The sequence below is a fragment of the Physeter macrocephalus genome, chromosome 13 (genome assembly GCF_002837175.3).
Source record: "Physeter macrocephalus isolate SW-GA chromosome 13, ASM283717v5, whole genome shotgun sequence".
Classification (NCBI taxonomy): domain Eukaryota; kingdom Metazoa; phylum Chordata; class Mammalia; order Artiodactyla; family Physeteridae; genus Physeter; species Physeter macrocephalus.
In genome coordinates this window covers 6,097,930-6,118,154 of record NC_041226.1, presented here as the reverse complement: position 1 = coordinate 6,118,154, position 20,225 = coordinate 6,097,930, and the positions used below count along the sequence as shown (strand labels likewise).

The 20,225-nt window shown below is 44.1% G+C and overlaps 1 protein-coding gene and 1 long non-coding RNA gene across 7 annotated transcripts in view; one reads left to right on the top strand and one right to left on the bottom strand.

Annotated features, from left to right (window-relative positions):
- Positions 1–20,225, top strand: part of FLT1 (fms related receptor tyrosine kinase 1) — a 178,628-nt gene that overhangs the window by 56,912 nt on the left and 101,491 nt on the right. For all 5 annotated transcript variants that reach the window (XM_028497903.2, XM_024125878.3, XM_024125880.3 and 2 more), the window contains exons 5-10: positions 1,209–1,371; positions 1,483–1,619; positions 4,250–4,424; positions 5,316–5,433; positions 7,550–7,719; positions 8,067–8,226. In XM_028497903.2, the coding sequence (XP_028353704.1) occupies positions 1,209–1,371; positions 1,483–1,619; positions 4,250–4,424; positions 5,316–5,433; positions 7,550–7,719; positions 8,067–8,226 (923 nt within the window). The remainder of the gene's footprint in view (positions 1–1,208; positions 1,372–1,482; positions 1,620–4,249; positions 4,425–5,315; positions 5,434–7,549; positions 7,720–8,066; positions 8,227–20,225) is intronic.
- The window catches only part of LOC114487522 (uncharacterized), a 115,063-nt gene continuing 100,219 nt past the window's right edge, over positions 5,382–20,225 (bottom strand). The window contains exons 2-4 of one of the 2 annotated variants that reach the window (XR_003682687.2): positions 11,595–11,711; positions 9,986–10,074; positions 5,382–5,513 (exon numbers count right to left, since the gene is read on the bottom strand). This is a non-coding gene — a long non-coding RNA (uncharacterized lncRNA). Of the gene's footprint in view, positions 5,514–9,985; positions 10,075–11,594; positions 12,094–20,225 lie in introns of those variants that run through there. The other variant, XR_003682686.2, reaches the window with a different exon arrangement.

Here is a 20,225-nt window from a genome sequence, read left to right as displayed (position 1 = left end):
GGCCTCCCTCTGTTGTGGCCTCTCCCGTTGCGGAGCACAGGCTCCGGACGCGCAGGCTCAGCGGCCATGGCTCACGGGCCCAGCCGCTCCGCGGCACGTGGGATCCTCCCAGACCGGGGCGCGAACCCGGTTCCCCTGCATCGGCAGGCAGACGCGCAACCACTGCGCCACCAGGGAAGCCCGGTGTGTGCTTTTTTAAAGAAGATAGAAAAGATTTGAAACTTCTTTATGGCAGTTAATGCTATAAATCTTCATAATCTGTTGTGAGAAGGTGATCCGATTTTTTTTTCCCCCTTTTCCAGCTGGGGATGAAAGCAGTTGTCAGACCACTGCCTCTGGAGTTGGCTGCCAGTCTGGCATCAGGGGAATTTGGCTGGGCTGCTCTATGAGACAGTGGCCCTTTACAAAGTCTGATCCCAAGGTAGAAGGTGTAAATTAAGCCCTTGATATATAAGAGAAGGCATAAGCAGGGAATCAAATCGTGGGCTCTTTACTTCTGTTCGGCCTCACCGTGTTTGGGAATACTTCTAGGAATTTGCGAGCACTTCATTCCTAACTGTCTCTGGCCTCACATCCGTTTTCGGCTCTCTTCACCGTCAGGAGCCTCTGCTTCTGGGCGCTTCCCTTCCAGGTGCAGAGTCAGTACCCTCAGTCTTCCCCAGAGGGATAACCCCAGTTATGGCATGTAGTGAGTGCCAAGTTAATGCTATGAATCTTGGGGGACCAGGAATTGTGTACAGTCCTTTTAAGACAGCCACCTCTAACAAATCATGCAAAATGAGAGGACAAGGTATGGCTTGTTAAAAGCTCCCGATGATGAGACCAAGAGGATAACCTGGCAGCGCTAATGGAAAAAATCCTAATTAATTTTTCTCTTGAGTATCAGGCCAGTTTATTACAGAGATTCCCAGAGGCCAAAGAGATACGGGCGCTCCCGCTAGAATTCTGACATGACCACTAGGTCTACCCTAGGTGGGTGCAGCTTGTTGCTAAGACTAATGACAAACTATCCTGCTTACTATAATTTGTCATAGGTAATGTATCGTTTGCTACATGCAAAGAAAACTAAAGAACCCATTATGACAGCCTGGAGTTTTTGCCTGCGCTATGCTCATTTGCGGTAAAAATTACATTTTCACAAACTATGAGGGAATCTCTTACCACAGTGCTAATACGATTTTGTGAAAGCATGTTTCTTCTTTTTCCAGTTTCCATTTGATACTCTGATCCCTGACGGAAAAAGAATAACGTGGGACAGTAGGAAGGGCTTTATAATATCAAATGCAACGTACAAAGAAATAGGGCTTCTGACCTGTGAAACAACAGTCAACGGACATGAGTACAAGACAAACTATCTCACACTTCGACAAAGTAAGTGATGTTCTGAAAGCATGAGCATAAGCCAGGATACTCAAGGGTTTATCTGCTTAATGAAACGTTGATTTTTTTTTTTTTTTTAAATGTGACTTCTTATGCTTGCAGCCAACACAATCACAGACGTCCAAATAAGCACGCCAAGCCCAGTCAGATTACTTAGAGGTCGCGCTCTCACCCTCAACTGCACGGCCACCACTCCCTTGAACACAAGAGTTCAGATGACCTGGAGTTACCCTGGGGAAGTGAGTGACCTACTTTTCTATTTCTTCTATAGGACGGTATTTAGTTTTAGCAAGTGAAATGCTAAACTGAGTTTTTGAAGTGGGAAGAAGCAGAATATTCTGACTCCTCTGGCAGTTCAAGTCAGTAAAGAAGCTTTGGGTTTGGTCTGGGTGCCTCCCTTGCCTGACATTTCATGAGTGTGATATGCAGAGATACGGTCTTTTGATGTCTGGAGGTTTTGTTTTGAAGTGTATAGGCTGGTATTTCTATTGCATGATTCTGGGTGGAAAAGGGGATTGTTTCATCCTTGGAAATGATTCTCTAGGATTTAGAGATGAGAGAGAAATTTATCACTACATGCCAGGCAGGGACTATCTTTTGTAAAAAACAACAACAGAAAGTTGTTGTCAGCGCATTAATTTAAGAGACTGGCAGACAGGCAGGCACCTGATTGGAGCATGTTTGGAAAAGATAATACAACCCCCCAGCCTGTCCAATATTCCACTTGTTAAGTGACAAAGGAGCAATTCTGTCCTTCAGAAAAATGAGAAGAATGAAGGCTGAGTTGGGTTCCCATTCAAATTAAACATCCTTGCAAACAATCATTGTTTTAAAAAAACGTATAGGCGGGGAATCTCTGATAAACTGTTAAGAAACATCTGACAGTGGTTCCGGCCCCATTTCTTGTATGTCTGTATGATTCATGTGGCATATCCCAGGCAAATCGCTTGTTACGTCATTCAGATGGCCCAGTCACGAAGTTAGCTTATGATTAAATTATGTATGTATAATTAAGATTAATGCATCAGTCCCGAGCTTTATTTTTTTTTTTTTAATTGAGGTATAGTTGATTTACAATGTTATCCTAGTTTCAGGTGTACAACACAGTGATTCAAAATTTTTATAGATTATACTCTATTTACAGGTATTAGAAAATATCGGGCTATATTCCCTGTGCTGTACAATATATACATTTCTTGCTATGAAAACAGAATAACTTAGCAACAAAACGGTACCACGGGTGCCCTGTAGGGACACATTGACTCATCAGTCATAAGGTGTTTTCTAGAAAATGGTATTGTTTCATTGAAATGGAGTAATATATTCGGGTTTTGATGGAAATCATATACTCTTCGTACATGGAAAGAGGGAAGAAACGTGTACCCTGTCAGTGTTGCTGCTCTAAGTGACAGTATGGTAATACATCTGCTGAACGCCCATAACCTTCGAAAACCGTGCTGTCCAGTGGAACTTGCTGTGCTGGAAGTGGGCGAAAACGCTAACCACTAGCCACCTGTGCCTCATAGCACGTGGAATGCGGCTTGCGGGAGTAAGGAGCCGCATTTTAAATTTTGTTTCATTTTAATTTAAATAGCCACGTGTGGCTGCTGGATGGTGCGGATGACCCTGTTCTGAAACCCAGGGGCAGTTTTAGGGTACCAAGGCAGAAACAACACCAGTGTTACTGGAACTCGGGAAAGGGAAGCCTTCTCAAAGGGAGAAGGGAGAAGTAATAGCGACATGAACAGAGTCGCCGAAGGTCCCTCAGTCTTTCGTATAGGGCACGGAGTCTCTGATTTTTTTATTGCAATGATCGATGTCTTCTCTGTGGTCGCTGCTGAGAATGGCGAAAATGGCGTAACATGTGTCTGTTCCAGCAGGGCAGTAAAAGGACAGGTGGGTAGAATTTATCCAGCGTGGCGCACAGGAGAGCTAAGTTCAAGACCCAGAGATTCGTTTGGCCAGCTTCCAAAGTCTTTTTCCGTGCCTCCTCACGGGGACGGACGGAGAGGAGGAAATAACATATTATGTGTTATAAAATGCAACGCTTAAAAAAAAAAAAAAAGAAGGAAAAGAAAGGAAGGAACAATGAAAGGAAAAGGCACAGTGACCTCATCTTCGCAAAGCCAGGAGTGGGTCATTGTGGCCAGTTTATACCGCTGAGCCTGAGGCCTGCAAACATGGGACAGCACCCCACCCCACCCGCCAGATTGCTGGCTCAACTCGTCGATGGCTTTGCAGGCCCCCAGACCCATTTAGTGGTATTTAGCAGATATTGGCAAGCCTTGCTCAAATAGGGAAATAATGAAACTAGGCTCATTACGCCTTAATAGGTGTAGCCAGGATTCATAATCTTTCCCTTCATTTCTAAAAGGAAGCAAAAGAAAACGCACGTGGTGATTTATTAAGAGAAACCCTGCGATTAATCCAGATACTAACCATGGCCCGAGTCTGTGTGTGATACCGCTGCCTAGAGACAGGTTACTGGTTAGAGAGGTAGGTGCTAGAGGGAAGAGTTGGATTTGTACTCAGAGGACCCACGTTCCCAGGCTACATTGGCCAGTGTTTCTGATGCTTCTATTTCTTCACCGACAATGAGGGCAATAACCCTGCCAGTCTCCCTGGCTTGTGAGAAGCTGTTGAGATATTGTGTGTGAAAGTCCGTTTGAGGAAAACCAAGTGCTAAGTCAGTGCTGCCACGGCACGTGTTGGCAGCACATCGAGACAGAGATGTTGGCTCTGAGCATCTCGCTCTGGGTGGGTTTGCCTCTTGGCGTAAACTATTAGTCTGAGGAATCATCTGAGCAATGCTGTAACTCTAAGCGCAAACAATGACTCCTTCTACATGTGTCACACGTTTTCTTTCTAGATAAAAAAGAGAGCCTCTATAAGGCAACGAATTGACCAACGCAATTCCCATAACAATGTATTCTACAGCATTCTTGTTATTGACAAAGTGCAGAACAAAGACAAAGGACTTTACATTTGTCGTGTGAAAAGTGGCCCGTCATTGAAATCTGTTAACACCTCAGTGCATATATATGGTAAGCAACCCATGCTCTGCTTTCTAATCACTGCAGAATTGGAGGGTTCTATAAAAAAAAAAAAAAATTTTCTTTTGGCCAAGAGGTACACTGTCATGAACAAATACAGCTTTGTCCCCCTCCGCCCCCGCCAAAGAGCAAATCACATTAAGTGTTCTTTAAATGTAATACTTTTGCACTGGCTACAGAATCTTTTCCTTACAAATTTATTGTGGCTAATAAGTCAGGTATTAGAATCTATATGAAATTTTTTTTTTTTTTTTTTTTTTTTTTGTGGTACGCGGGCCTCTCACCGTTGTGGCCTCTCCCGTTGCGGAGCACAGGCTCCGGACGCGCAGGCCCGGCGGCCACGGCTCACGGGCCCAGCCGCTCCGCGGCACGTGGGATCCTCCCGGACCGGGGCGCGAACCCGCGTCCCCCGCATCGGCAGGCGGACTCTCAACCACTGCGCCACCAGGGAAGCCCTGATATTCTTTTGACTTTCTCCAGTTGATGTCTCACATCAAATTAGTTATTTTAGAAGGGCGTGGAACAACCTTCTCCCATGGTATTCACGTTGGCCGGGTAGATTTTTAGAAGTATCTTTATACTTTTTTTTGTTGTTTCAATATAGGTGTTTAAGGTGTTTTACTTCTGTTGCCCTGCCACTGGGTTTTTATATCCCTGGGACCATTTGATTTTGCAAGTATGAAACCAGTTAGAGTACTTTTAAGTGATTTTATTCACTGATCAGTATTTTTGGGCTCACCGATGGCCTTGATCATAATTCAGCTCTACTTATTCATTGGTTGCACCCTCCTTGAATGAGGCAGCGAGTTGGCGTTTTTTGGTTTTCTTTTGTTTACATAAATGTAGTCTTTTCTAATGGATTTATCACTTCTCCTTTCGAAGATAAAGCGTTCATCACAGTGAAACCTCGACAGCAGCAGGTGTTTGAGACTGTAGCTGGCACGCGGTCTTATCGGCTCTCTGTGAAAGTGAAGGCGTTTCCCTCGCCAGAAGTTGTATGGTAGGATCACAGTTACGTTCCTAGCAGCTTAAGATATGCTTTGTCAGTAGGAAGATGCAGGAGCCCAGTGACTTGAATTCCTGAAAAGAAAAAAAAAAAATCAAGATAAGCTTCCCAGACAGCAGTGAAGAACTAAGAACTTGGGCTGAGCTGGAGGGGAAGGAAAATAATGTAAATAACAGGATGGAGCAAGGGATTAGGGATTATTTCTCTGAGTGCTCATTTCAGTTTAGTCGTTCACTCCCTGCGACTACATTTGTGCCTCTCTCAACCTTCCTGTGCTGTCAACGTCCTCTGAATGGAATATGTTGAGCAACGATTAGGAAGCATCTCCAGTGTGTAACATGCTCTATTAACCCTGAAGAAGTGGGCCCTTGTGATGAGGATAATAATTCTCTTCTCATCGAAAAATAATTCTTTGAGATACAGCTGGGCTGAAAGTTCCAGTCTTGTTTTAAAATTAAACAAACGTTAATAGAGACAAGACTTATTCGGTGGCAGAGATGCACTCATGGCCCTACTTGAACTAATTAAGGGTTTTTTGGCTCCAAGTCCGCAAATTCAGAAACTCTTTAAGCGGTCTTTTTTAACGCGAGCCCAGTACCTGCTGTACAACAATGTAATCTATTGCTAATCTGCAATCATTTTGTTAAATCGTTTGAAACGCCAGGATCTTTGGCTCAAGCCAGCCCATTCTAAACAAAGAGTAGAGCACAAAACTGATGAGGATAACAGCCCATACGATATAGAATCCCAACCATAGCTTGTTTTTCTTTCAGTATCGCAGGGCTGTGGCACTTGTGTTCAGTGTCCTCAAATCTTTACTAGGGAATTAAAGAGAAAGGGAGACTTTGTGCTATGCCCCTCCATGCCGTCGCAGTAGAAAGGCGATTTTTTGTTTGTTTCATAGGAAATGTACTATTAAGCCTTTTAGATATTATGAACGTACATTATTCCTGAATAGGAATTGAATCGCTCTGGGAAGTACGTTCCCTCTTTTCAGTATCTGAGAGCATCCCCGACGGTTCAGCACTGCTAATTTGTTCAGTAGCTAAGTAGCAAGGACCTAAAACAAACCAAAAACATCAACCCATTTTTGAAAATACTGACTTGTTTAGAGGAAATAATTTCAAGGATACGAAAATGGGATTTGTAATCACAAAATAGAGCATAGGCATTTTAGCTGCTTTGGAACTGAGACCCCCCCTAGTAACGGGAATTTGTTTGCATGACTGCAGTACGTGCATGACTATGAACCAGTGACGTTCCTAATGATACAGCTTTTTTATGCAGAACACAGTAAATTCCTACTGACAGATGAAAAATGCCCATTGAAAGAACTGCCATTTAATGAAATCATAGAATTTTACAGTAAAAGAGATCTTTGAGAAACTCGGAGAAACTCAGGCTCAAATGGATAAGTTCAAGGCACACAGTGGCCGTGCCAAGGCAAGCCTTCCAGCCTGACTCTCGGTTCTATATGCAACTGCATGGTATCTAGGCATTAAGTCTGTCTCTGCAGTTTAAAAAAAGTCTTTTTAAGTTTTTATACCTTTTGTTTGTGAGTTCTTTGCCTTCACTTTTCTTCCCCAGGGGAAAGAACCCTTGATAATCTTGGTTTCACTCTAGCTTATGAAAGGGCAACTGGTGTGACCATTTATATAACTAATAAGAACTCCACATGAGGCCACAATAGGGAAATCTATTTTTGTTTTTATCTGGAGAAGTGATCTAGTTGATCTGACTAACAATGACCCTTGTATTGCTGATGGAGCCTCGTGGAGAACTCTGAAAAACATCTCAGATGGAATCAGCCTGTGCTTCTGGGTTATACTTAAGCCACAGTGGTGACCAGCGTCCGTGTGGGTACATTAAACCGTCACTTGTCTTTCTTTCGGCTTACTTCTTTCCACTTTGCCAATCAACGTGAAGTGTTTCCCAGTCTAAAAATCCCACTGGGCTTTACTAAAAAGTCAGTGTCTAAATGTTTTAAATGAATATTGAGGACCCAAGGCTCAAGATGTCTAAACTGGATCTCACATCCTTAAATGGCAACGTTAAGGTGATACTGGAGAGGCAACGTGAAATGACTTACTGATTGTGCCCTTGACCACAGGTTAAAAGATGGGTTACCAGCCACTGAGAGATCTGCCCGCTATTTGGTTCGTGGCTATTCGTTAATCATCAAAGATGTGACTGCCGAAGATGCAGGGGATTACACAATCTTGCTGGGCCTAAAGCAGTCAAATGTGTTCAAAAACCTCACTGCCACTCTAATTGTCAATGGTAAGTAAGTTCACTGTTCAAGACTTTCTTTTGATTCTGGTGGGGGTGAAATTCGTGAAAATTTGTGTCAAAAGTCAGCATAACCAAGAAAGCAAAATTTTTAAAAAATTGTTTTAAAAACCACTTATTCCCCATCCCAACTATTTCATGGTTGCTTGTTTTCTTCCATAAGCAATATGATTTTTTTTTAATCATTGTGGTCGGCGCGTACATACTTCTTTCAGTTGGCATTATAATCCGAGGGTTCTGACCGTGTGTGTTTCCCCGACAGCAACACCAGCGAGAATGTGGTCCGGGAGGGAGTCATGAGAACAGCTCTTGACCTCTGTCCTATTTTCTCCTTTCAGTGAAACCCCAGATTTATGAAAAGGCTGTATCCTCGTTTCCAGACCCGACTCTCTACCCGCTGGGCAGCAGACAAACCCTGACTTGCACCATTTACGGTATCCCTCAACCTACCATCACGTGGTTCTGGCATCCCTGTAACCATAATCATTCCAGAGCAAGGTAGGGACAGTTCGTTTCTTGAGTAACTTTCGAATGCTTTTTGACACCTGGACTCAAGGGTCTTAGGGAGCTGGCAGATGGCACGTGCGGTCCACTGGGAGCAAAGGCTTTCCCTGCCTTGGGAAAAGGTAGGCAATATATCTACTCTTCTTCCTTACCCATGTCTAACCATTTCATAATTTTTCTCTCTAGCTTACAGTCTAAGGCTAGGAGCACAGGGACAGAATGAAGGTCACCCTGTGAGCCGTTCTTTGGAACTCAGGTTGGAGCTCCCATCTCTTGCTTTCCAACCGAGAACGCCCAGACTTCGGCTCCACCACTGCATCAGTTACACTGGTCTCCCCATTTCCCACTCTGTAAGCACCGAGTATGACATCAGGTCTTCCCACCGCTGAAGATCATTACCTTTCCTAGGCTCTGAGCATGCTCCTTCATCTGTCGGAAATGAGCTTCCATGCATTTTCTGCTTCCTAAGAGGTTCTCCTATATCTTTCCAGGCTCACCAATGCTGTCACCTTCCCCACCCTCCAGACTTTCTCATTCAGACCCCCTTCTCCCTCCTCAGCGTGAACAGCACTTGGCTGACACCACTGTCACATCACAAGGCGTGCATACACTTGTCTTTTCTCTAAGCTGTGAGCCGATTCAGCACCTCTCCGTCTTTAGGGGCCGGCACCGTGTCTGGCACACAGATGCTCAGGGTGTATCTGCTGAACTGTGCAGTGTCTCCTTGCTTCCTGTTGGTGACCTAGCGCGGTTTGTTGTTTTCCATTACTGTTTAGAGGATTGATACTAATGATAGTTCACGGGAGCAAATTTGAAGGACAGGAATAGGCTTGATAGGTGCAACCTCCTGCAATTTCAACTTGCCTTCATCTTGTGTTTTAGTATTTTAAGGCATATCATTCTGATCGTGAAAGTTACTGGTAAGTTATGGAATTCCTGAGAAGTAGCTGTTGCCACACATCTGATTTCTCATCTGAGTGAATCATTTGCTAAGAACATGCATATCTTGAATACCTTCTTTACCACTGTGACCATTCAACCCCAAAGAAAGTGAGATCTACTGAGATTTTATATTATTTATTTTGCTGATTTGGAGATGGACATCCATATTTATGGACTTGTCCCTTTAAGTATTTGTGCTAACCTAACTTGCAAATAAATTTAAAATAGGTTCGGATAAAGGTATAGAGTTGAATTTTTATGGAATAACAGCCTTTTTAAGATGGTCTTAATTTTTTTTTTTTTTTGACAATAGCAAATCTAAAATTTCAGTTCTGTTTAGGATTAGAGCTAGTGACTATGAGAAAATAACAATTAATGAGTGATAGAACATAATATTATAAAGTTAGGTTTGAATAATGCTAATAAAATATGGTTTGGGGAATGAGGTCAGCTGGGGCAAAACTTTGTAAACGTTACCTCTCTTCTTCTGATTTCTTTGTGGTGTATGAGATCCTTCTCCCATGTTACAGAGTAAGCTTGCCGAGGCATGGAAAGAGATCGTGTTCCTCTTGGAATTCTCTCAAAATTCAGAGCAGTACCTTACATCTTCAGTAAATGTTTCTTGGCCATCTGACTTATTCTCTTAATGTTAAAGGCATTCTTTCTTTTTTAACCAATCACAAGACAGATCAGAAATGAAAGCTTTAACTCTTTCAGTGATGATTCAAATTGTTGCTTGAAATTATCTGCAGGAAATGTGCATATCCCTAAGAAGCTCTCATTTTTAAAGTCAGTAGACTGAGTAGCTTACCTGTGTCAGGTCCAGATTTGATGCTTGGTGTTAAATCAGTACATTTAACGTAGAAATATCTTCAGAAAGATATATGGGACCTTTGTGCACTAGAAAGCAAATGGGAGAATTTGATTTTACCCTGCAGAGAGATAAAAGCTCAAACTGACAGGTAAATGATGAAGCCCTGTTTTACTACTAAAATTTTTCAAATGTCTTTATATAAATCTATTTTATATACTTAATTTCAGTTGCAGACAGGAATTTTAGTGACATTTGAATAAGGGATGTTCCAGTCCATGAATTTTTAAAATCTTACTTATTCTGGGTTACATAGTACATATTTGCAGACTGGTATCTATGCATCATTGTCAAAAGAGATTAGGTGATTAGTATATACACATTACTCTTGAATATGTAGAATAGTTCTTGGTATTTAAATTTGAGGCTCTAGTTAAGGGATATATCTGTATAAGGACCACAACCAAAGCATTAGTTTTGAGGTTAGAAGGTATATGTTTTCAGTAGCTCAGAATTATTAATTGGTTTAATATGGCCCACTGGTTAATGGGTCTAAAGTAAAGAAGTTCAGACTTAAATTGTACAGTTTTCTGGAATCCAATAAATACATTTTTTAAAAACGATCAGAACAGCTGCTCAACTAGCTCATCTTTGTGGGTATTAAGAGCCATAAATTAACAGAAATTTCTTCCTTTTTTAAAAAGAACATAGCTCAGCAGCTTACCACATTTTTAAACATTGTGGTTTCTGATTCACCTAGAATTTATTCTCACAAAACATTAAGAATAAGGGTGGGGGAGGGGTGGTTACTTTTAAACTCATGTACGTAACGAGCTGAGGGGAAATACAGCAGAATCTTTCCCCCCTTTTACTTTTCTGCAGATATGGGTGTTAAAGTAGTAGAAGTAGACTATTTCTTTTGAATTTTTAAAAACACGAAAATAAGTTATATAAGTTATTGATGCTGCATGAGGGATTTTTCTCATGCTTAGCAGCTGGCAGGGACTCCTTAAATAGATCGCCCTAAACTTGCCCCATGTCAGCCTGAGCATAAACCCAGGGAGCACACAGAAGGATGGTGAACTTACAGTACCTTTCACATGTGTGTAGTTTACAGCTTCTATTTCTATGAAATAGAGGTAATTCCATATACTTCATAGAGAGAATACGAGGACCCAATGAGGCAGCAGCATTACGGTACATGTCTCTCAATAAGGCTCTGAAACTTTTAAGGAACTTGAATTTTCTGCCTACTGTAGACCTAGTTTCACAGCAGAATGTTTACCTAATATTTCTGAGAAGTGACCACAAACTGTGTATGATTTTTCAGAAGAAGAAAAAAGAAAACGGCCATGTAGATGAGCTAGGCAAAAGTGAGAATAAGCTCAAGTGTATAAAGGGGGAATAAAGTGACTCCCCAGTTGGGTGGCCAGCCCCGTTCATTTGTTTCCTGTCATAGGAGGAAGTGGTTCTGCCCTGTGGGTTGGCCGGGGCTGGGATGGGGCAGAGCAGGACGTGAGAGAGCTGACCCCTGCTCGGAGAGCCCACGCTAGACTTCTAGAACTTCGCCTCCCCGCTGCATTTTGAAGAACTAAGTAGTACTACTAACCGCCCACGCGGTGAGCTGGTCTTGATCTCATGGTCCTAGATGAGCTTTGCCACAGTGCTGGTCCAGTCCCACAGGAAATATCATTCGGATAAGGTTGCCCGCTCCACGGAGGATGGTCTGTAAAGGAACAAGGAACACTATTAGACTCTTTGGAAGGGGCCCCTCTTTAGGGAATGGAAGGGATGGATTTGAGGAACCCAGGAGGAATGGGGAAAGAGCAGTCTGGTTCTTTTCTATAAGGAGGTTTAAGGCCGGCAGCCTTTAATGATGGCAGTTCGGGTTTTCGAACAGACATTCTTTAGATCACAGGCTATTTTAATTCCCTCTCCCCGTCTAACCATCACAAATTATTATTTCCAGGTCATAAATAAATAACACTGATAGAGTTGCATATATCATCATTCTTTTTTTTTAATACAAATTTATTTATTTTTGGCTGCGTTGGGTCTTCGTTGCGGTGCGCGGGCTTCTCACTGCGGTGGCTTCTGTTGTTGCGGAGCACGGGCTCAGTAGTTGTGGCTCGTGGGCTATAGGGCATGTGGGCTTCAGCAGTTGTGGCTCACAGGCTTCAGAGCGCAGGCTCAGTAGTTTTGGCGCACGGGCTTAGTTGCTCCGCGGCATGTGGGATCTTCCCGGACCAGGGCTCGGACCCGTGTCCACTGCATCGGCAGGCGGACTCTCAACCGCTGCGCCACCAGGGAAGTCCCTATATCATCGTTCTTTAGTGGAAGAAATGTTAGGTATATTAGATTCTTTGTGAAAGTCTCATTTCCTTCATCCACTATCTGTGATGACCAGTAAAAATAGGTAGAGAGAAATCTCTGCTACTTCTACCGTGTTGACATTGCCCACATCTTTCTTACAATGCATTTTGTACATGGTCAGTATTCAGTCTAAATATATTGTCAACCGTCTATTATCACACAGATCTCGATTGGGCACCAACCATGTGCAAAACAAAGATAACAGCATTTGTGTTTGGAATTTATGTTTAATTATGTAAAGTCAGATCTGTTTGACGATTACTTATCCTCTCTGTATACGGACCTGCAGGATCTCTCTTCCACAGTCTCGGGGATAGAGACCTGGCAATCAAGGAAATGGGTTCTATTCTTGGCCCAGTCCCTGACTTCTGTGTGACCTTGGCCAGTTATTTAATCTGGGCTTCAATTTCCCCTTCTGTGAGTGGTAACTGCCGTGCTTCCCCTTTCCTATAATACCCACTGAGTAACGAGTGAAGTGAGAAATTCACTTAAAATTACGTCTTCTTTCAAAAAAGCTTGAAATGATTTCCTAGTTGTTGCACGCTATTTTCCTTCTGCTTCTTACAGATTATAAAGCCACTGGACCTGAGGATTAACCCTGAAGATCAGGGCCAAATTAACAGAAAAAAAAACAACTTATGAAAATAGAATGGTCATAAGAAAAGTCCTACTTGTAATTATGTATTCTGTGGTACAGAACTGACTCAGTAATGTCAACAGTCGCCCATTAAGAAAAAAAAATGCAGCAGCTCCTCCACCACTGGTGTCAACCCCTATCTATCTTCCTCAGTGTCAACCTGGACAAGCTCCGTCAGTTTTGGTCCAGCCCATACAGACCAAGGCATTATCATTCTTTGCCCAGTTAGCCCTAAAACTGTGCTCGATTCGCTTGGTGTTTGTTTGCCAATGAACCCCTTCAGAATGCAAAAATCTGTAGTTGGATTCTCAACTCATGGCAGGTGCAGGGGCTAGCGTATTCTTTATTACTTTCATTAGCTAAAATTGTGGGTTTGCTAAGAAAAGCCTAATAGAAATCCATGGAATCTCAAGGACCTGCTTCCAGAACTCTATAAAGTAAATCAGATTTTGGAGTCTCAAATAATTATGGGTTTAGACATTTGATAGAAAATAATATTCCCTGTAACAACACTGTAAATCAACTGTACTTGAATCAGAAAAGAAAAAGAAAGGAAAGAGAAAGAGAGAAAATAACATTCCCTGCCTCCCAGTTTGATTCCCCATTTCTGGAACACTCTTTGTTTGCTCAGCATGAGCGTTCCGTGAGGAGACCGCTCCAGGACTAAGTGTGCTAGGGCTTTTTGTGGGGGAGGGGCGGCAGGGGGTGGCCTACAAAATAAGGGAAGACAGAGGCATCTAGGAACTCTCAGAAGTTGCCTAATTGCATTTCTCTATTGTTTACGTCACCAAATTGGCAAAGAAAGGAAGGCCTGAATCATTAGGGATGTGTCAGGTCTAGATCATTTGGGGGAAACACAGTTTTGTGCCTATCAGTGGGGTATGTAAAATTAACAGGGCAAAAACAAAACAGTCGCTAATGGTAGTTAATGAGAAGTGTATTCAAGGACCCAAATTTAATTGACTACCAGCGTGAATGTCTATTCTTTCTGTGCTGAAACAGTTCTGTATTGGATTTTCTGTCTACAAAATGAAAGTTTTACCAATTTAAGCATTGACAAAGTCAACAACTCCTGGGGGCTGGATGTAGGTCAGTGTCTGAGGGAAGCTGTACTTTAAGCAGACCTCTTCTTTTGGAAATATGACCACAGTCTACACGTTTTAATCTTTAGCGCGCTCCTTGTAAGTATACATACAATTTGTATCCACGTCTCGTGTGTGTATGGGTATGCAGACTCAAACCAGGCAGGCTCCAGAGAATTTTAACTTGCCACACGCAAAACCCTGAATCAAAACGGGGGCTTTGAAGACGACCACTTCCCCCCAAGCCCACTTGAGCAGGACTTTGAGCTTAAACAAACAACGGAGTAAATCTGGCCACCTCCGGGAAGCTTTCATCACAAGCCAGAAGTGACTGCTCACTTGCTAATGGGAAACGTCTTGCGTTCTGTTATATAATTACGAGATGAGGAAGTGCTTGCCACCCCCATGTGAGTGTTCTGACAACAGCCCTTATTAAGGGTTCACGCAAAGACCTGAGAACAGAGAGCGCGCTCGTTTGCCAGATGCCTCTTTGCCACTTTTCTACACTTTGCGAGATTTCTTCCTCTTTTCCCACTCTTCGTAGGAATACAGGGAGTCCGGTGAATAATTGTTTCGAATTAACTGTCTCCTGCAATTCGTATCAAACGTTTCATTATGTGCTTAAATTAAACCAAAAGGCTGAATCACAGGAAGTCCATGCCGGATGGTTTTTAGAGGGATCTTTTGAGCAAAGTTCAGTGTCGTTTCCCGGGATTAGGAGGACCAGAAGGTAGTGACACACAACTTGGGAAGATGGGCAGAACCTCTCCTACTGTCTTTGGCCCATATTCACAGATTTTAAAAATTGAAGGGGCATTTTCATGACTGAATCTAGAAACTCCTGTCCTGACACAAGATCCTTAGTCATGCATAAATAGGAGAAATCACTTGTAAAACATGCACCTATCCTTGGAAAGCTGCACTTCAGTTATATCTCTATTGGCTTGGGAGACTGTTTCTTGAAATACGGACCTTAGTCTGTGGTTTATCATGTAACTAACTTCACTGCCCTTGTAGGGGAAGAAGCAGAACCTGGTGGATTTGAGTAGGAGGAAGGGTGTGATGGATTTAGACTCTGGCCCAGGTAGTGCTTCATGACGAGCTTCAATACTTGTTTCTTCATACCTTCTCTAGAAGCCTCATGGGATGTTTTGTCACCTTGAGCGCAGTTGACTGCTTCACGATGACAGCTGTAAGAGACTTCATCAGCCAGCCCTTTCTAGGGCCAAAGTTGCACCCATCCCTTTCCACATTATCCCTAATCTGGGCAGCAGTTCTACATCATGGCCATAAATTCCCCATAAGGAAACTGAAGCTCAGAAAGTTATTTCTCCGGTGTTTTCAGATCGTGGAGTAGAAGAGGCTAAGCAGGTTGGCATTTCAGAAGGTTACTATTTATCGGTGACCCATGGGACTCCTCAAGTGGATCGCCGTGGGCTCCCAGAGAAAGGAACCGAAATCCCCGAGGGGATAGGGTTAGGAGAGCACTGGCCTCACTTCTTGGGTTTACCGTTGGCCCCAGTGATCACAGAGTCCACCGGTTGACTTGGAGGTGAACTGGGGCTGGAGAAGGAGGCTAGCGGCAGTTGGGGGAATCTGACTCCCATAGGACCGTCTCTTCGGGAACCAGGGATGATGAGCTGCTGGTTCAGACCCCAAACCTGCAGGTGGGAGGAGACCCTCTGAGGGGCTAGAAAGCCCAAGGGGATGAGCGCGCCTAAATAGGACCGACCTCAGGGGGACAGCAGGTCAAACAGTTAATTTGGCGCTTTTCCTGTGGCCGCTTTCCTCTCTGTGACTTGCCCACCACGCAGGCGTTTTTGATCTCTTGCAGGGAAGTCTCATTCCCTCTCATTCATCCTTCAGGATTAATTTTCTGGGTCAGGATTCAGCAAGCACGCAGCCCTCTGGGGGCCTCACAGAGCTCATGGCAGACTGATGAAAGGAGATGAAGGAGAAAGGGAGAGCTTACAGCTGATGAGCGCATGAAACGGGCACACGGAGGCTGCAAACCTCAGCCTCAGCGTGGCTGGATCTAGTCACTCTGAACGATTCATTCGCTTAGAATTTAAGACATTTTAAATATCGTATGATATCGCGGAATCTAAAAAAAGTCAAACCAAATGAACTTGTTTACAAAACAGAAATAGAGTCACAGATGTAGAAAACAAACTTATGGCTCCCAGGGTGGAAAGGGGGAGGAAGGATAAATTGGGAGATTAGGATTGACATAGACACACTACTATATATTAAATAGATAACTAATAAGGACCTACTGTAGAGCACAGGGAACTCTACTCAATACTCTGTAATGACCTGTATGGGAAAAGAATCTATAGGAAAGAGTGAATGTATGTATGTGTATAACCGATTCACTTTGCTGTACAGCAGAAACGAACACAACACTGTAAATCAACTCTACACCAATAAACATTTTTAAAAATTAAGAAAAAAGAGTTTAAGACATTTTAGAGATTAAAAAGCAGCTTGTTTTAGAGATGAGAAACTGAGGCTCAAAGATAAATATCCCTCACCTCACAGCTAGACAATGGCAAGCCCAGGACTAGACCCAAGTCGTGGAGTTCTGTCTGTCTATTATTCCTGTTTATTCTTATTTCCGCCATGACATTGTATAGAGTCCCCTTGAGAAGTGCTTATAATCTGGTTGAATAAGCGAACCAACATGGTTTCAGTGGATGGCAGATGGTGAGCACTGCAGTTAAGGGGCAGCATTGTGGGGAGGTAAGATCTGGGTCCTAAAGGTGATGGGAAGGTACTGGGAGGTCAGATGGAAAGGGGGAGGGACGGATGTGATAGAGGGACACGGGGATAGGATGGGTGAGGAGTGGAAGAGGAGACGCTTGGAGAGTCACTGGCTGGCTCGCTGGGATGAGGGAGAATCAAAACCAGATCTGGAAAGGGCGGTTCGGACCTGACGTGGACTTTCTTGAAAGGGGGCTAAATAATCTGCCAGCCAGTCCTTCTGCTTGAGCTTGCCTTCCCTGGCCAGTGCCCCGGTACCCTGCTCTCTGGTTACCAGGGTCCTCCCCGCCGCCCCGACCCATTGTGCTTACAGAGTGACGGACTTGTACAGACTCGGGGGGTGGGGCTCTTTCTCCTGTCCTCGGCCCGTGTTATGTGCACTGCAGCTCTGAAGCTCGCCTTCCGGGTCTGAAGGTCAAAGGCTCAGGTTTTCACTCAGGCCTTTAAAAAAGTTGTACAGCCGCTTATTATCCCATTTTTCTTAGGCCTTTCATGGTCCATATGCCTTGTCCTCATCACTGAAAACCACGTGAGATGATCACGGACGGATTGCTACCTTATTGAGAAATCTTCTTTTGTGAGTGTGAAAAAGTCTTTGGCTAAGTAAGGTGAGGAAGACAAAAATGGGTGTTGAGAAGCTACTTAGCACCAAACAGAAGGTTATGGCCAATTTAGAAGACTGCAGGGCCTAGGGTTTCTATTTTTATTTTCCTTAGAGCTGAAACTTATTAAGCACCTGTCTATAGGATAAGTGCTTAATCTGTGCTTTAGATGTATCACCTCATTTAATTCTAACAGAACTTCTACGACACAGGGGACTACGGTACTACCATAGTCCATAGTAGTACCATAGGACTATGGTACTACTCATTTCCTAGATGAGGCACAGAGAGTTCCAAAGACCTCGTTAGGAACGAGTCCGTCATGCTGTAAGCGCAGTGGGTGTGGGGGGCCCCTGGTAACCAGAGAGCAGGGTACGGGGGCACTGGCCAGGGAAGGCAAGCTCAAGCAGAAGGACTGGCTGGCAGATTATTTAGCCCCCCCATTCAAGAAATTCCACGTCAGGTCCGAACCGCCCTTTCCAGGTCTGCTTTTGATTCTCCCTCATCCCAGCGAGCCAGCCAGTGACTCTCCAAGCATGTCACCACCCAGCACTTCATCCGTCACTATGAGGCTTGGTGCTGTAACAACTCTGTAGACGTTAAGTTGAAGAATTTTTGGTCAAAAGCTCATGATCCAGAAAGCAAACATGCTTTGAGAAGCCTGTGTGATGGGGCTTCCGTGGTGGCGCAGTGGTTGAGAGTCCGTCTGCCGATGCGGGAGACACGGGTTCGAGCCCTGGTCTGGGAAGATCCCACGTGCCGCGGAGCAACTAGGCCCGTGCGCCACAACTACTGAGCCTGCGCGTCCGGAGCCTGCGCTCCGCGACGGGAGAGGCCGCGACAGCGAGAGGCCCGCGCACCGCGATGAAGAGCGGCCCCGGCTCGCCACAACTGGAGAAAGCCCTCGCACAGAAACGAAGACCCAGCACGGCCAAAAATAAATACATAAATTGAAAAAAAGAAAAAAAGAAGCAGCAGCCTGTGTGATGACATCAAGAGCCACTTTTAAAAGCCATGAGGAGGCAGAAAGGCCGTATAGTCTCGAGTTTAAGGACATGGGCTCTGGAGCCTGAATCCTGGCTCTGCCACCTACTACCACCTACCAGCTGGGTGATTCTGGGCAAAGTAGACCACCTCTCTGGGTCCGAGTTTCCTGATCAGTACAATCGAGGTAACAGCACTGACATCCTAAGGCTGTTTAGGGGAAATTAAATGAGATGATATATATGAAGTACTTAGCCCAAGTCTGTCGGCTTCAAGTTTTCCAGTATTTTTGGTTGCTCTGGGGCCGCCCACTGCAAAGCTCCTTCCCTCTGAAGTAGCATCAGATACACACAAGTGTCGTGTGAACGCCGACAGTCTGACAAAACGATCCATGCTGTCGGGTTCATGTTCTCCCAGGAAGCATGCTTGCATCTTTGGACAGGTCTTCTGACTATGGTGATTTACCGCAAAGAAATCAAGATGGGACCAGAAATGATAGAATCTTCAGCTTATGTAGGAAGTTAGAGGAGCTGTAATATCCTGGACCTACCTGTGTTTCTGAATTCTGCCTCAGCTATTCAACCCCTCACTGACGCACGTACTGTCCAGCCTACGGTAGCGCGTGGGCTCCGGACATTTTACTTGTGTTCAGTTGTCTTCGGATATTTTCCCATGCATTTGACTTATCTCTTCGATAACCATATCCTTAATGACGGAAGGAAATAAATCTTGTACTTCTTTCAGAGGACATGATTCTACTTCTTAAATGGAATGTGTGTGAACAAATTAATTTTTATTTGAATCAAACAGTGCTAGTAATTGCCTAGCAAACGGTGCTAGTAACTGAAGACAGGAGAAGACCACTGCTGGTTAGTTATTTTCTGTTAGCCCAGAAGGTGCTTCTCTACATGTCAGCATCATTGCTTGAGTTGACACTGTCCACCACTATCAACTCGTCAGACGCTGTGATGGGTTCATCCCAGGTCATTAATACTCCTCCTCCTTGGAAACGGACAGCCCTGATGGTGGTGACACAGCGCTTGGTTGAGGCGGGATGTGTGAGGTCACCGGAGGGTCAGCAGTGTCCCTTTTTCAGCACGTTTGGGGTGAGTGATGGAGGGCAGGGTTGACAACCCCATGAGGTTGAGTCTACATCTAATGCATTATCGGGATTTGCTCTTCTCGTCAGGCTATAGCTGAGCGAGGACGCGTGTGCTCTTCTGCTTCCCCTGGGTAGTTGGACTAAGCCCTGAGGTTAGGATGATTAATAAGACCTAGTCCCCACTCTTAAGTAGCTCTCACTCTGGTCAGATAATCACGGCTAACATGAGTGACCTGTCTGCCGTGGACCAGGCGCCGTGCCGAGCATGTTACACCAGTTAACTCGCTTAGCATCACCCGCAGGTTTGACGATGCAAAAGGATCTTCTCTGAATTATTTCCCTTCTATTTTTTTAACCCCTATAAGAACACTGGTAAGACGTGGTCACGTGGCTTTGCTTCCTTTGAGTTGGCAATGTTAAAAACACATCCGTGGCCAAAGAATTCGAGGTGGTTCATAGAAAAGTACAGTAAATAATTTAGCAAATCTGGATGAAAATGGGGTAAGACAGAGAGATGGCCCACATGCTTTACGTGTTAGCTGTCAAGAGAGAGAAAGAGACATGTAATAGACATTTGCGAGAAGAAGGGGCCCATTAGCTAAAAGCATAGCAGGAGAAGTACAACTTTTCAGGGAGCTAAGATGCAAGAAGAATGACTTCTCCTCTCACCCTGTGTGCCGTAGTCTTAGCAGACGAA